Genomic DNA, 17403 nt, shown 5'->3' on the forward strand with positions numbered 1-17403 from the left:
TCCTGCTGCTGAAGCACCCCAGCAGAAGCACAGAGGAGCACGTGCACCCTGGATCTGTGCACGGGGTGAGGGCATTCTGCTGCTGCAGGCTGGGGTCAGGGCGGCACCAGGCTCTTATTGGAGTGGGGCTGCGCTGCATGCAGAGTGGATGGCAATGCTGAGAGGGGGAGCTATGGGGTAGGCTGTGGCCACCCCAAAACTTGCTGCAGCCCCCCCAGTGCCACTGACGCCTGCCTCATGTGTTGCCCCCAGCTGCACCCCACCCTTGCCCTGCACACAGATCTGCGGGATATGTGCCCCTCTGTGCCTCCCCAGGGTACATCAGCGGTGGAAGCCACCACTCCTACACCCCCACCCCTGCAGCCCCAGACAAGCCACTCATGGCTCCATCCCATGCCCTGCCCCCATTCCCTCCCTTACCTCTAGGGCCTCTATCTGCCCCCCGCCTTCCATGCCCCTTTTCCCCCAACAGACCTACCAGCCTAACGCTGCTCTCCAAGCTGCTCAGCTGTATATCGGCAATCAGATTGGTATTGGCCGATATGGCTCGTTGACAATCAGACATTGGTATCAGCCAAAAAAAATCTTTATCGGTGCACCCTTAATCATTTAACTTTAAAATGTTATGTTACTGCTTTCACATGCAGTAGTAACTTGATTAATGGTTGTTTTTGTAGGGTCTTATGTCTACTATGTTAGGCAAATCTTAATGGAAATGGACAAATTGATGATGAAGGGCAGAGTGATTCAAGTTGGGGTTCAGGCCAAACAAAGTCACTGTCTTTACTCGCACCATACCCACTATTTCCCCCAAAAATGGCCTTTCAAAATTGAGATATGCGTCTTAAGTGGGGACCCCAATTTTCTGTTCAGAATAGTGCTCAGAACAGTGGTATTTCTGTTCAGGCAGCTGGGGGAGTCGAGTGGCTTTATGGTTTATTACAGTCTACTTGGCTCCTACTAATCACTTTCCTTTTTTGGACCCACTCTCATTTTTTATGGTCTTACTGTTCTGCTAATCAAGCTACTCTATCTTCTTTGCCGAAGAATTTGCAGTTTATCTGCTCCCAGTCTCTTCCCGTATTTTACAACTCTGTAGACTTTGGGGTTTTTTTTTTGTTTTTTAGCGCTTTTCAAAATCCTAGATGTGCTCATGGAGGTTAGTCTTCAGCAGTTAGTTTCAGCTTTTGGCTGAGCAGCCAAGAGCTGCTGACAGTTCAGCTATGGAAGGGTTAGAATTATAGCTTTTGCCTGTGCAGGAAAAGGAAGGTGAGTGAGCTGAAGATTAGGCTCTGCCCCTGCTGTATGCAGTCATATTTTTAGAAAGGCAGAGAAATAAAACATTTTTCAGAGTTATGGTATGTCTTGGAGGCATTTGGCATGTGTGAAAATACAGTATTTGAGGATAGCTTTTGACCTTGCCCCATTGGCCCTAGTAAGATAATTACGAAGGTAAGAGTGCATGATTTTTATTAGGGGTATGTGGTGACTTTTCTAGCAACTAAGCAGACTTATTTTCAACTTAACTGTAGCTTGCATAATAAATTCTGTTGGGGGGGCTTTTTTCTTTGCAGCTGTACATATTGAGAAGATAACACTGAAAGGCATACCAAGGAAAAGGGCTGACAAACATTTGGAATACACCTTTAAAGTAAGTCCGTAACATTTGGAATTTTAAAATAAATCTCTTATGAGCCTGGCAAGCTTTTAAAGATATTACATGATTATTTAAACAAACTACTAGTAGGGAGAGAAATTTTAACTAATATTTCTTCCAAGTAGCATTATATTCCAAGATTTTCTGGACTTCCTTCATTAAAGTCTGGAGCAGGTGGACTCCCTATAATGGTGTAATCCTGAGGTGGGATGGTACAGTTAACTGGGCCCCAAAATGTTTTATGCCCGTGTGCCCTGCCAAGGGTCCTGGGAGCCCTGCCAAGGGTCCTGGGAAGGGCTCTGCTGGGTGTGCCCCTGACCCCTTTTACTATAGCTGCAGACAGTCGGTGAAAGGTCTGCTGATCTGGACTCTGGCTTCCCCAGGCAGCTAGCCTGAGGCTTGCCACTGGAATTACAGACTTCCCTGAGGCTGTGGGCTCCCTGCCCTCAGTCAACAATTGTTAAACTCAAATTGGCAATAAAGAGTTTGTGAAAAAGGTTGCACTTTCTGTGCTTGTGATTCTGTCCCCACCATCCATTGTCCACATAGCAGGTCCTGTGTGTCCCGCTAGCAATCAGGTCTGGGCATGGGCTGGCCTGCAGGATTCCTGCCAGTCAAGGGGAAGCCTCCCTGCCTGCTCCGTCAGCCCCGGGCAGCCTCTCCTAGGTGATTTTCTCTCTCTACAGGTGCAGGCCCTTCTGTCTGGTTGGGCAGATGAGCCCCCAGTTGCCCATAGCTGGGAGCGTTGCCCCACCCGGGGCTGTCTACTGCAGCTGTGCTGGCCATGCAGGCTGCCAGCTGGTCCATGCAGCCACAGCACAGCTGTGTCTGTTTTGGGGGGGATGGGGAGCCATTCTGGGCTGGCAGTGGCTTGGGCACGCTGCTCCCTACAGTGACGGGGGCAGGCCCTGTTACAGCGCATCACTCTAGTACAGTTGGCCACTCTTGAATTGAGGCAGCTCAGATAAAGATTTTATTTCCTCAAGAAATAAACTTCAGGTTGTGTATAAGTTGGTACCCAAAGTTAATGGATTTCCTCAAAAGGGTATTCCTCACTATTTCTGTTTTAAAAAGAGGAATTGATGCTGAACTGCTCATGAGTGTTCATGCATGGAATGTGGACTTCACTGCACATGTATTTAAACTTAACTAATCATAGGATGCATGGAAAGAGGTAGTACTGTCTAGCTTTTTCTTCTTCTTTTTCTCATCAGGTAACCTGGTCTGATCTTTCTGTAACATGTGTAACAAAAACACACCAGGAGCTGCAAGAATTCTTATTAAAAGTATGTATAAAAGTTAACTTTGGTACAGTAAAATGTTGGCCATTATGTTAAAACTTAGAAGAGGATTGTAGATCTTTCATCTTAATTGCAGGAATCGGAGAATGCTCTTTGTTCTATTTGGGTGAGGGTCATTGTCTTGATACGTTTTGTGGTGTTGTAGCTAGCTCCAGGTGATTTGAGAGAGAAAAAGTAGTTAGTTTAAATTTTTGGTTGGAAGACTTCTGGATCCATGAGTGCTTTGAAGGGTTCTGCAAGACCTTCCTTGGACCCTTAGTCATTTCTCATGTGCTGAAAAGCCTAACCAGGCCTACTTGGACATTTCATTCCATCTGGTATCTCATCTTAAGATCCAGCCATTAAAGGTCTGGATTCATGCAACATACTTGACAGTATATATTGAAATTAAGTGGTTAACTTAAAAAGAGACTATTTCAAAAACTTGCCTCTCCAGATGGCTTTTACACACCATGACTGTTTTGGTACTGTGGGTGACCTGCTTGCACCAAGTCTATTTAGAAATCCTAATTAAGTTCTAAAGGCTGCCCTTGAGCAATTTGATCCGTTTTCTGCCTGGTATTAAACTGCGCTTCAGTTCAAGAATTGCTTAATTCATTGCCAGTGAATTGGTAGGTAGTGCCCAGGTAGCATTCTGGATTCAGTTCCTTGCAAAGTTGCAGAAGGAACCTGCTAACAGCCACATCAGTGGGATTTCAGTAGTTCTATTGATCTAAAGGTATAATAGAGATTAAAAGTTGCATTACCATTGTTCAGTTAAACTTTGGAAAATGCGTTATGTGATTAACTAAAAGGGAAAAGTATCTAACATTTAAATTAAAATAAAACTGTATCCTCATTGGTAGAGAAATACCTCAAATCAGAATCTCAGGTATTTCAAATAATCTTGAATAATATGGAGGAACAACTTAAGGCTATATATATTGTGCCATAGTATTGAAATGGTGATTAATGCAGCGGAATGTGTCTCTCCCAAGTTGTAACATTGTCTTGAATGTGTTTAATACTGTATATAAGCCATTCACAGCTCTAACATGTCTCAAGTTTTATTGTTAAAATAAATGCCATGGTTAGCAGCAAAGAGAATTTTTTCAGTGAGGTAGCAAATCTAAGGGGCATGCTGCCACTGAGCAGCAGTGCACAGTTAACTGTAAGTGCTGCCGCCCTTCTACCCCCTTCCCCCCGCCCCACCACCACTTTTTTAGGGCAATGTGTCTTACCTAGTTAACTGAAAATTGCATATTCTCAACCTGCTTCTAAGTCATTCTGTTTATTTTGCAGATTTACTGTTTTACAGTTTTTTCCCCTCCTTTTTCAATGGGGAAGACTTATGTAAACGAGATGCTGAAATTGGCTGTAAAAATTACCTGTGGTCATCCTCTGTGCCTCAAACACTGGTACTTTAATGAAACTCAGTGGTGGTAGTTAACTCAACTTTTACTTTTGAAAATACTGTACTTTGCAGTCTTAACGCCTGTATCCTGACTATTGTGTCTAGAATGGGAACAGTGAGTCTGAATAGCTTATTATATAGCAATAGCATGTATAAAGAACTTTATAGTGATAAGATTTTTCATATGAAAACACACAGTTTTGTATTTTGAACCCTTTCACAAGCTTCCAAAGGAGCTGTCTTCTGAAGCGTTTGATAAGACTATTTTACGGGCACTAAATCAGGGTTTTCAGAAGAGAGAAGAAAGGCGCCATACAGATCTGGAGCCCATAGTAAGGTAAGGATTATAGAAGGCATATTAAACTATTTTTAGGAGAACCAAAGTCAAATTTAATTATTGGGCACTATATGATACTCTGTGAATAAGGTCTTCGTCAGTGAAGTACATTAAGACGTGCATCATTACAAGAAAATAGAGTTCAGTATGTTTAACTTCCAAAGGTTATAGCTTGTTCTGTCGAGTTTTTTCTTTTCTCTCCCTTGCTAATTCATTTCTCTTTTAAGTCAGAGGTGTATTCCTCCTCTGACCAAATTCAGTCATTTTTGCATTTTACTTTCATCCCATTCCATCTGTTTATCTTTCTGTCTTCTCCTGTTTCTTGGGAATGGGTGGACAAGAATAACGAGGCTACAAAATTCCGTATTCATAGTGTCATAGAGTGCATTTTGGTCCCAGATAAACCAAGTTGATTTTAATTAGGGCTGGGTGATTTTCTTTGTTGCTTAGCATATTTGCCAAAAAATGTGCTCAATGTCTTTGAATTATGTTGGCCAAAGTATTCAGAAAACCAGTAAAGATTCTGGTGGTGGCAGCTCTCAATTAGTAATTGTGATCGACTTCAACAGCCATAAGACGCAGGCAGTTTAAAATGGAGGTATGGTTGGAGAGTACGTGACCAATTTGAGGTTTAAAGTAATGGAAGTTGTGATGTGTGGTTTCAGAACAGCTGCAAAGCTGTTCAGTGAAAGTTTTGCTTTAAAGAAATCCAAGCATCTTTATAGTATAGAAGTGCAGTTAAGATACCTACACATCGGCTGTCTTGGATGCCATGCCACTATCACAAGGTTATGTTTTAGTCATAGTTTATTTTTACATCCCTGAGGGTGTCATTTCTCAAGCTTGTCTTAACAATACGCTTTCATTGCCCCAGTATTGGTTAGTCAACCCTTTTCTCTTCTAAACAGTTAATGTAAAGCTTTGGATATATAGTCCAAGGTCTGTCTTATCACCATATCGTAGGTTAATTCTAGGGGTACACTGATAGAGATTTTAGAGCCCGATACGATACGATTTTTTTTGATACAGCTGCATGTAGCTGGTAAGTCTGTGGTGGAAGGGGTGTGGGGAGCGCAGATCAACATCATCCCCATCCTCGCCCCCACCCAAGGTGAGGAAGGGAGTGGGGCAGCAGCTGGGGCAGGCACCGCCCAGCCAGGGTAGGGCGGGACATGGGACCGATCTGCATCTCATCTGGGGAGCACAGGGAGGGGGCAAGGTGTGTGCCCCCACATTTGAGCCAGGCAGAGCAAGGCGGGCTGCAGGTATAGGTTTGGGCTGGGGTTGTGCCAGGTTCTTCCCAGAGGGGGCTGGGTCAGGCTGTGCTTGGGACATGTGGTGGTGCTGGGAGGAGGCATGGGGGGGGGCGCTACAGCAAAATTTGGGGTGGCTGCATCCCCCTCCCATTGCCACCTGCCCTGAACGCAGCCTGGCCCGGCCCCTGCCAGGAAGAGTCTGGTGCTGCCCCAGCCTATAGCTGCAACCTGCCCTGCCCCACCCTGTGCAGATATGGGGGCACACGTGTCACCGCCACCACCTTCTCCTGTGCCTCCCCAGGGTGTGCGCAGTACCAGGAGCCACCCCAGCCCCACCCCAGCTAGGCAGCACCTGCCCCAGCCCCACCCTCACTGCCTTCCTCACTGCGAGGGGCCTTGATCTGCCCCTCCCCCTTCCCCTATTGCCACCTGCCCTGAACGCAGCCTGGCCCGGCCCCTGCCAGGAAGAGTCTGGTGCTGCCCCAGCCTATAGCTGCAACATGCCCTGCCCCACCCTGTGCAGATATGGGGGCACACGGGTCACCGCCACCACCTTCTCCTGTGCCTCCCCAGGGTGTGCGCAGTACCAGGAGCCACCCCAGCCCCACCCCAGCTAGGCAGCACCTGCCCCAGCCCCACCCTCACTGCCTTCCTCACTGCGAGGGGCCTTGATCTGCCCCTCCCCCTTCCCCTTCCTCCACTACAGACTTGCCAGCTGCCTGCAGCTCTCCATGCTGCCGAGCCTTGCTGCCTGCGTGCCTGGGCATTTATTGGCCAAATTATCAGCCCGTGTCACCGCCACCACCTTCTCCTGTGCCTCCCCAGGGTGTGCGCAGTACCAGGAGCCACCCCAGCCCCACCCCAGCTAGGCAGCACCTGCCCCAGCCCCACCCTCACTGCCTTCCTCACTGCGAGGGGCCTTGATCTGCCCCTCCCCCTTCCCCTTCCTCCACTACAGACTTGCCAGCTGCCTGCAGCTCTCCATGCTGCCGAGCCTTGCTGCCTGCGTGCCTGGGCATTTATTGGCCAAATTATCAGCCACATCAGGCCGATTTCTGATACAGTTAATTTTCTTTATATTGGTGCCGATCCAATATCAGACCAATGTATCAGTGCACCTCTAGTTAATTCAGACAACTAAAAAGTTCCGGATAATATTGGCTCAGTGAAGACTATTCAGAATATTTTTAATAGTGTTTGAACATCTTAGTGTCCAAAATTACAGTGTATATGTTGGCTTTGACAGGATTATGCCTTTGCAAACTCTATCCAAACAATGCTGTTCTAGCTCCAAATGAACAAGAAGACAATTGCTGTTTATTTTATATTGTCTGTGCTTACTATGCAAAATTAAATGTTTAAAAAGTCAACTTAATTTTTGTAAATTATTTTTGTGGTGCTACTTTAAATCCTTCACAGGAAGATACTGATTTATTACGTAACAAATTGTAACTTCCACTTTAGGCAGCTATTTTCAAATACATCTCAAGCTTTTCTGCGGAGTCAGAGAGTGTACAATTTCTTCCAGTCAGTTTCATCAGAATCTTTGCACACTCATGGTAAGAAATGTTTAAAGATTATTTTATATAATATGAATGTGTTGTAAGATTTATTCTGCTACCCCAGTTGTTTTTTATTATTCTGTAATTTGCATTCTTATTCTTCTGGTCATCATTTCCCCTTAAGGCTAGCCAAATTCTGACTGAATGAAGAGAGAGGCTGCAGGATATCATTTTCATTTTTTTTGGTTGTTCTGAACTTGTGTATGCCTACCAATTGGCAGCTTTATTCTTTTATATATATAATTGTCTTGGCTGTTCATAGTATGGTTTCCTTTCCAGTGACAAGAGTGCTGGAGGTATACAAAGCTGAATTGGAAGTATTAGTTCGGCTTTCATAAATCATGACATTGAATATCTTTTATTTGAGGGAAATCTTTCGTTTGCCATACCAGTGTGCTAGCAATACTGAAAACGTAGGTTTTTGACCTTGGCCTACACTTGTAGAGCTTGAGTAATGGCCTGCAAGACCTCATCGGGGAAAGCAGTATGTCCTTTACAGGCATTTTAAAGGAGAGTAGTAACCAGTGTACAACTGTCTTGTTACTTTACTTTGTTCAGGGAGCATCTGTCATGGTAATAGATGTGGAACAATTTAAGAGGAGAATGAAGATCATCAATTCCTTCATAGATATGTTTTGTTGAATGCTTCAGTGCTTAAAGCAGGATTTGCATTAGTTGTACATCATGTTAACCTGGGGCAAATTTGTCTCTAAAGGATATTGGATCTTGTCTAGAGTCAGTTTGGGATCCAAATAGATAAATGCCCTGGCAGGGCATTTTATGCCAGACAACTGCTCAGGTCATTGGTACAGGAGTAAGTTACCTTGAGGAACTTACAGCACGTTTACCTATCCATGTGCTCACTTCAACTCCCACCATAGTTTTTTGGAGCTGAGCACACCCAGTACTGACTGTGTTGACCACAAGATTTCCCCTAGTATTCTCAGGCTCCCAAGAAGGTGCAAACAGCAGTTTTCAGAGGTGTGTGATTGGGCCAATTCTGGATGATCTTATAATTGACAGGAAAATGTACTGAACTCAGAGCAGATGCTACCAGAGCAAAGGCCTTCTGAGGCAGAGAAGTGTTTTATTTAAAACACAGAAAATTCCTACACTTAAATATTGAGAGAGAAATTCCTCTTATTCCCTCTTTCCACCCAAACCTTTCTCCTTCCACCCCAGTCCTCTTTGCCCAAACAAAAATGGGTGGCTTGGCAGTTTTAGTCGTTCTTGAAGGTGAGGGCTTGTAGTGGAACATCAGTGACACCTGTAGCTGTTTTTTTTACCTGTACTTAAAATTATCTACCATTTCCATTGTGAAAAGACTATAAAACCTTTCAGTCTGGCAAGTTTTCAAGGATAGTTTCACCTAAGTCAACTTGAGAATTGCCCCAGAATTTTATCTTGGTTTTAAAATGACATGTCTGTGCACACCTTCCCTAACTATAATCCACGTCTGGAGAGATTTGACAACTTGATATGCACCTTGTTCCATTTTTTTAATTACCTAACTACACAAGTATTTGGTATGTGCAGTAGTTTATATATAAACTTATAGTATGGTTCTTGGTTTTTTTTATATTTGTAGGAAGCTGTACCAGCATTTGTAGAAATGTATTTGTAGAAAGCTGTACCTGCTGTTTAGGCTACTTTGATCAGATGTAACTTGAAATCTGTTTCAAAAAGAGAGGAGCATTTTCCACACACAAGTGTGCATCATCTTTTCTGTTTGAAATGTTATGTACCACTACTAGAGCATCTAGATAAGTGGAGCAAAACTTTTGTAATTTTAACCTGTTTCATTTGGCATTAAAACAACTGTTTTGCTTTCCTTACACTGCTATAAGAGCAGATTGACACACACCATTAGCAGTTTTATTTCAGAATTTCTATTTTATGTCTGTCTATGCCCTGTGATTAGTGCATTGAGGGGGCAAGCACGTAACCACAAGATAATAGCATTTGCTTGTTCTTCCCTTACAGTAGTTTCAGCTTTGCAGAACTGCCTTTTTTTTTTTCCCCTTAAGTTAGCTACTGCAATTTTTTAGCAAGTTATTACATAAGTCTCACTTTGCAGGTAATTTACAGCCTTCTTTGAAAACCACTAAGATGTCAGAACACTTCAAGGAGGACAGTTCAGAGGCTTCCAGTCAGGAGGAAGGTATTTGTGCAAAGGGGGTTCTTCTATGAGAAATTTTACTAGGCTTCATTTTGGAAATGGTGATGTAGTCAACTAATTCTCCAAATCTCTTTGCTCATTTGGAGCATAAAAACTTCCATATAAATAGGCTTGGCAGAATTCAATTTTTATTTTTAATAATTTCAACAGATAGTATTGATTACTTTTAAGCATTTATTGTAATTATTTTTTAATAGATTTTAAAATTTTAGGATTACGTGAAATTAGGGCTGTGGGAGGCGCACACTTTAATGACAAACACCACTACTGTAGGACTACTGCCAGCTGATCAGCAGAGCTACCCTCAGTCCCAGCTCTGCATGCCTGTAGCTCCATTGTCCGCTTTGTCATTTCTTCTTCCTTTGTTCCCAGTCCCCTGGGGTTTCTAGGAGTTGCAGTCCAAAACTACATTCGGCATGATTCTGTAGGGACTGCTCCCTTCTGTCATGTCACACTCCATCAGCCATCTTTTTTCTTATGTCCCTTTTCAATTATTAACAATGGAAGTATTTTTTGTTAGTCTGTGTGCAGTGAAATCAACATTTATCAATATTTATCAATAAGAATAGAATCCTGCCAAGCATACATATAAACAGTGTTTTAGTAAATGTGTTACTGGATGCTTTTATTAATTTCATAGGGCTGTTGCATGTTTTTCTAGAGTGCCTGAAAATGAAAGGTTACAGCAAGGTTGAGAAACTAAGAATAATTGGTCTTACTATGGGCACTGTGATTCTTTGCGACTCCTTTGTGTCTCTACTTGTTTTCTGTGAACAGGTTACAAGCTGAGCTTAGTGCTGCAAGATATGTTGCGCTCTGTTTGGTTATCACTTATGTGTGCAAAACTTTGCTATCTTATTTGAAAATTTTCATAGCGTAATACTCTTTCCTTGATCCTGAAGCTGCACTCTACACTTCGGAATACTAGAGTCAAAAGATACTTAGGACTGTGATCAGCATCAGGAGCAAGAAAACTTTTACTTTTTTGACAGGATATAAATGGGGATCTATTCAGTTTGCAATCTCATGGTTTTTGCAGAAACCGTGAAAAGGACAGTTTCGGCAATTGCCCCACAAACTTGTGTTCCCCACAATTCTGCACAGAATTGCCGGGGGGAGGAGTGGGGAATCTTACTAAAAATAAAACGCTGGCTCCCCACTGGGAGCTAGCAGCTGCTGTGACGTGGCCTTGCAGCCTGCCAGGAGAGGTGGAGGGGAAGCTGCTGGCATGAAGGGGAGCAACCAAGATGTCAACTGCCCCATACTCCCTCTGCTGTTGTTTGGCCGACAGGAGAGTCTTTTATGCAGCCCTGCCCTTCCCTGCCAATCGGAGGTAAGGGGTGGTTCTGCATGAAGGGCAGCCCTCTATGCCAATCAGTAGTGAGAAGCAGAGCCACATGAAAGATGGCCCTCTGGGCCAGTTGGCACTAAGGGGTTGGGTTGCCAGGGAGGAGGTACTTGCTGCAAAAAGACCATGAAAATGGTGCCAGGCGCTGCAAGCAGCTTGCGATTTTTACTTTGCCCCTGCACACTTTAGGTAGATCCCTAGATATAAATGTGTAATAATTGAAGACCACTGCCTCAAGAAACTCGTCGTTTAAGTATAATAAAACCTGTGTAGTTTTTTCCACACCAGATGCTTCTAATTTTTGTTTGTTATGTTGAAATGCATTATCGGTGCAAGAGGCTTCTTATTCAGCAGTTAAGAACTTGCAGTAGACTGACTTGGACTTCCGAGGAGAAGTCTAGTACTTTGAAACTTGTACAATGTTTCTCTTTTTTTAATTGATTTATTATTTTTCCCTGACTTACTCCAATGCATGCAACCAGGGTACTTATACTTTAATTTATTGATCAAATAGAATAGTAGAAAACTAGGGGTGGAACGAATCTCAGGGGATCATCTAGTCCAGTGGTTCTCAACCTCTTTTCGTACCAGGATCCATTTATAACCAATGGCCAGTCCTGACCCACTGCCCCCAGGCCCTAGCCCCCCAGTATGTGGGGCAGAGTGGCGGGGGTGTGGGGCATGAAGGGCCCCGGGCAACCCCTTGCAGTCTGGAACTCTGCCAGCCTGTAAGGGAAAAGCTATGCTTTCCCATGTTTATCTCCTTCAAAGGAGAATCAGTTTTTGAAGTTTGTTTGAAACTTTTTCATACATTTTGGCAATCCGCTTTTTTGGGCACGACCCCCAGGTTGCTGATCTAGTCCAACCCCTGGTCAAAGCAGGACCATCCCCAACTATATCATCCCAGCCAAGGCTTTGTCTAGCTGGGCTTTTTATTTAAAAAAAAAATTAAAAAAAAAAAAAAAAAAAAAAATTCCATGGATGAAGATTCTGCAACCTCTCTTGGGTAGCCTGTTCCAGTGCTTCACTACCCTCCTGATTAGAAAATTTTGCCTAATATCTAACCTAAACTTCTTTTGCTGCAACTTAAGGCCATTGCTGCTGCTTCCACCACTGAGAACAGTCTAGTTCCATCCTCTCTAGAGCCTCCCTTCTGCTCCATCTTCTCCAATCTGTCTTGTACTATTTTAGTTCCCCTGTCTTCCTCCTGCTCCCCAATTTTTTTTATCTAGACTAAATAAGCCCAGCTTCTTCAGCTTCTCTTCAGGAGTCATGTGCCTCAGCCCCATCACTATCTTCATTGCCCTCCACTGGACTTTCTCCAATTTGTCTACATCCTTTCTGTAGTGGTGGGCCCAAAACTCCACACTACTTCAGATGTGGACTCACCAGTGCAGAATAGAGGGGAAGAATCCTTTCCCTCGACCTGCTGGCAACACTCCTACTAATGCAGCCCAGTATGCCATTAGCCTTCTTGACAACAAGGACACACTATAGGGTCATATTCAGCTTATTGTCCACTATAATCCTCAGGTCCATTTCTGCAGAACTGCTGCTTAGCCGGTTGGTCCCCAGCCTGTACCAGTACATGGGATTGATTTGTCCTAAGTCAGGGGTGTCCAACCTTTTTGAATGTGGGGCTGGATCATGAACTTTTTATCACCTAGTGGGCCGGCAGGGGCAGGTGCTCATGCACCTGTCCAGTCCAGCCATGGCCTGGGGGGGGCAGGGGTCAACGGGCACCGCCTGACCCCACTGTGTCCTCCCTGCCACCTGGGTGGCCTTGAGGATGCTTCCACACCTGCATGTCTGGGCTCAGCAGCCAGGGGGACATGCGGGGACCCTACAGGGGGGTGCGGGACGTGCAGGGACACCCCCTTGCTCCCTCTCCCCCGGGGCAGCCGGAGCCCGACCAGCAGGGCTCCATCACTCCCCAGGGCCCGTGACTCACCACCCCCAGCGTAATGTCTGCGGGCGCAGGGGGAGGCAGGAGTGGTGCCAGCTTCCCGCTCCAACAGCCCCAGCAGCGGCGGCAGCATCTCCCGTGGGCCCAGCCGCAGCATCCCTCCACGCCGGCGTTTGCACCTGCTCACACGCTGCACTGAAACCTGCTCCAGCCTGCGTGGCCGGTGGGACCAGTGCAGGGCGGGGCCAGCATGCAAATGAGGGAGGGCGGGGCTAGGATGGGACAGTGAAACGAAGGGAGAGGGTAGGAGCCACACCGCATCGGCAACGTCAAGCTGACACAGTGCACGTAGGAACCTTGTCCCTTCCCCAGCCCGTCAGCAGCTGTTAGGAAGCTGCTGGGGGAGGGACAAGGGGTGGGAACAAAAGTAAACATGTTTACTTTCGTTTCCCATTGCAGCACCATGGGCCACAGAAAATGGCTTGGCGGGGCGTATGTTGGACAAGCCTGGTATAAACTATTCTGCATGGCAGCCCTCAGGCCGTATGTTGGACAATCCTGTCCTAAGTGCAGGACTTTGCACTTCTGCTTATTGAACCTTATGAGATTTCTTTTGGTCCAGACCTCCAATTTGTTGAGTTTGTTCAGTCTCTGAATTGTAGTCCTTCTCTCCAGTGTATCTACTACTCTCCCCGGTTTGGTGTTATCAGAAACTTGCTGAGGGTGCACTCCATTCCACCTTCCAGGTCATTGATGAAGATATTGAATAAAAAATGCCCCAGGGAAGACCCTGGGACACTCTACTTGGTGCTGGCTGCCAACTAGACGTTGAGCCATTGATTTACTACGCTTTGAGGATGATGTGCCAGCCAATTTTCCCAAATACCACTGCTTGAGAAATGTATAGGTTGCTGTCTGTATTCTGTTTTCCAAAACATTAAAACTAAGTGTTCCAATCCTATCACTTTATTGATGTCAGTTAATTGTGCAGCTGTGCAGAGCCCAAATGGTCTGGTCACCTAGACGAGCATAAGAGGCTACAGCAATAGCAAGGATCCATTTCAAGATTCAGGCCTGTGGCCTTCATTGTGCTATTTGTTGTGCTTCAGTCATAACAAATAATTAAATAGCTTAAAATCTTTACTGGAGCAGACTGTAAAGTATAATGGGTGCAATTGTTGCTATCAGAACTGTTTATTTGTGTGGTTTTTTTTTTCTTTCCAGATGTCATGCAACATGCAGTGGTTCATAAGAAACTTAATGGGAAAAGTCCTGTCGCCAAGTAGGTATTGAATCTTTGAAGTGGATGCACATTGTTTTTAAAACCTAAATTACTTTTAACTTAGTAGGCATGTGTCCTTTTGAGTTAAAGCTTTTTTTAATTTTCATAAATATTAAAAAAGGTCTGTTTAATATATGTGTAAGAGGAAATGGGAGTCGGTTGAAGTCTTTTCTGGAAAATACTTAATGTTGCAGAACATTCACTTGTTTAACATGTAGGCTGGATAACCTCTACCTTTCTTTCCCAAAGATCCATGTTTTTGGGCAGGAGTTGGCAACCTTTTAGAGTGGTGGGCTGAGTCTTTGTGGCGTGGCTGCCACCACCAGCCACACACACCTTCAGTTGCAGGGCAGAGGGGTGAGGATGGGAAGAGAGGAAGAGAGCTTGTCTCTAGTATAAAGTGTCTGCCAGAGGAGAAGTGCTGCTTACCAAAGCGCCCTCTGCTGTAGGGAGAGCAGTAAGGTCTGCGGAGGGAATTGGTGGCTCAGCACAAGGGGGAAGACACATTGGGCTGAGCTGTGCTGCTCTTACCCTGTGCTGTGGGTTGGACCCCATCACTTCTAGGGACAGATCCAGCCTCCAGGCTATAGGTAACTGTTCTTGGGTATTTAAGTCTTGAGTGAGCTTTTCAGAACATGCTGATTGCAGAGATGTCTGGGATTGTCTCAAAAGCTAGCAGCACCCTGGAGATTCACAGAATGTTACAAGTGGTAGGTGACTGGGCAGGGGGGAAGTGTCTTTTTGGCAGCCCCAGTTTCCAAACCAGGACTTGGGGCTGCTCCCTGCTGGATCCTGGACCTGGGGTTTCCATCTGCTCTGCAACATACAGCTTTGTGTTCCTACCTGGTATGAGTCCACTGGCTGTCCCTGGCTGTGTGCTTCAAGAGTTGCATGATTGGGCATACAATTCCTCAAATCCTAATCCCCAAAATTATACATCTGGCATGATGATCCAAATCATGCAGTCATACTAATGTCTGCCAGCAGCCTCTGACTCCATACCAGGCGTTATGCCTATTGGTATAATGGATCAGGATTGAAGCCTTGCTTTATGAAACCCTGGCCCCCATTTCTGTAACTGGAAAAGTGTTCCTTGCTTTATCCCACTTGCTGGGATAGTAAAGTGTGATAGGATTCACCACATTGCACAGTCCATCTCTCAGATCTGTCAGCATAATTTTAATAAACTGGAAGTGGTACCTCTACAAGCTGCCAGATGGGAGACATTTTCTTGTCTCCCATCCAGAATCTTCTAGTCTTTATAAAGGGAGTAGAGGGACAGCATTGGAGACCTTTTGTCCTGCTTAGTTGCTGCAGGGACAGAAGTGTCCTGCTAAAAAGTCCTTTTTGTCTTCAAGTTGGACACAATTTCTGTTCCTATCTCTCTTTGGGTTTGTTAGTAATGGAGTCTCACCTAAGAGTGAGAGCGCTGTTAAGTGTTTGTCCAAACAAAGCTGTACTTCCTGGATCCTGGACAATACTGCTGTGGTGTAACAGTGGTGCATTTTAGGAAAACCTACACAGCATCCCTGCGTACTCTTTCCACACAGCTTGCTCACTGGGATAAGACTGGGTATGTGATATTCCCTGCCACTTCTACAAAAAAGAATGATCCCATAAAAAGGAACTACTACTTAAAATGCATTTAAAAACAAATTGTCATTGCAAAATACTGTCTCCAAGAATCTGAGACTATTTACTGTTACTCTTCTCTGTTTCCAGTCAACAATTGGGCACATCTGTGGGTGACAGTTGAACGATGGGTTATAGGTCTATATGCCCTATTGACTCCATAAGAAATCTTGTTAGAGCAGTGCATGTTGGCCATTATGTTCACGCTTAGTATCAGATTGTGTGTTGCCATGGGTAGTTTCAGCGGAAGGCATTACGAGACTTAAAGTAACTGGCAAATGCTTAATTCAGATTTCCAGTGTGCTTCAAAAGCAGTTAGCATAGTGAACAACCAGAAAGGTAATTGGAAATGCTTCCATGTGACTGCACTGAAGTAGAGTGGTAAGTGTGGTGTCTGGGGTTTCCTGTTTACATGCCCAAATGTCTTTTGAATTCCTGAAATAATACATATGTAGTCACAGTAAATATGTCCTTAAAGATGCGAGAGAGTGGACGTGAAAAAAATGAATTAGAGCAATTTAAATCTGGAAGAAATCTCTATTTTTTAAGTGCATGAGGTTTCATGATTATAAACACTACTATTAGCTATTAGGATATGCATATTGAAACCAGCTACCTTCTGCAACCTTAAGTTGTGTCAAGCTAGCTATGTAACAAGTAGCTATATTCAAGGAACACTTAATTGTCTTCATGGAACTAACTTATGTATGTTGCACAAGACCATAACTTTTTGCCTAGTGACATTTGGTGTTGAAACTAATTGAGAGAGTTTTTTTTTTCTCTTTTTTGCTAAAAGCACAGTAATTCCTTTACTTCCCAGAATTCAACTAAAATTGTATGTGCTTTGCTTTTAAGAAACTTTTGGAACTTCATCTTGTGTAATATAAAGGTTTTTTTAATTTAATTTTAGCACAACTAGCAGTACAAAATGCTCTTCTTTGGATGGCCTTAGCATACAGCACTCTGAACAGAATGGGGTAATAGACTGGGGAAGAAAAAGCTACAGCATCCAACAGCACGCAGAGCACTGTACAAACTTACTTGACCAGGTGTGTAGCTCCTTCTGGGTTTACATTTTTTAATTCAATGTTTCATGAAGAAATTATTCAGAAAACAGTTTAATTTCACTTTTATGCTAATTGTGCACATTTGAATTCAGAACATTTAAAAAATTTCAAGTGACCTGTGGTTTGAGTACTTGAGAAACCAGGCTGTGGAGGTTGAGCAGTCTTGCTATAAACTGATGCTTCTAAAGTAGTACTCGATGCATCTATTATACCACGCCTAAATTCAGGGGCAAATCCCAAAGTGGGTTCAATGGCACAACTGCACCCTCCCATTTCCACAGTGTAGCTCTGGGACATTGATTCCTTGCAGCCCTGGACCCTTGGGTTTACTGGAGTCTGGACCTCGCTGCCTGAGCAGCAGCTGGAAACTTATTTAAGTCCCTGAAGCAGGTAAGGGTTCCCATCCCCCGTGTCGTCTCCTTCTCCCTCTGTGCTCAGTGATACTTCATGTGGCACTTCCTCGCTTCCCCTCAGTGCTCAGTG

General features: G+C 44.4%; 1 protein-coding gene across 6 annotated transcripts in view; it reads left to right on the forward strand.

Moving 5' to 3' along the window:
• The window catches only part of ZCCHC2 (zinc finger CCHC-type containing 2), a 35224-nt gene that overhangs the window by 3481 nt on the left and 14340 nt on the right, over positions 1-17403 (forward strand). For 5 of the 6 annotated variants that reach the window (XM_014524512.2, XM_025215070.1, XM_025215067.1 and 2 more), the window contains exons 2-8: positions 1575-1651; positions 2872-2943; positions 4576-4688; positions 7409-7503; positions 9584-9667; positions 14164-14221; positions 16764-16902. In XM_014524512.2, coding sequence (XP_014379998.1) covers positions 1575-1651; positions 2872-2943; positions 4576-4688; positions 7409-7503; positions 9584-9667; positions 14164-14221; positions 16764-16902 — 638 coding nt within the window. The remainder of the gene's footprint in view (positions 1-1574; positions 1652-2871; positions 2944-4575; positions 4689-7408; positions 7504-9583; positions 9668-14163; positions 14222-16763; positions 16903-17403) is intronic. The other variant, XM_014524511.2, reaches the window with a different exon arrangement.

The sequence above is a fragment of the Alligator sinensis genome, unplaced genomic scaffold (genome assembly GCF_000455745.1).
Source record: "Alligator sinensis unplaced genomic scaffold, ASM45574v1 scaffold1222_1, whole genome shotgun sequence".
Classification (NCBI taxonomy): Eukaryota; Metazoa; Chordata; order Crocodylia; family Alligatoridae; genus Alligator; species Alligator sinensis.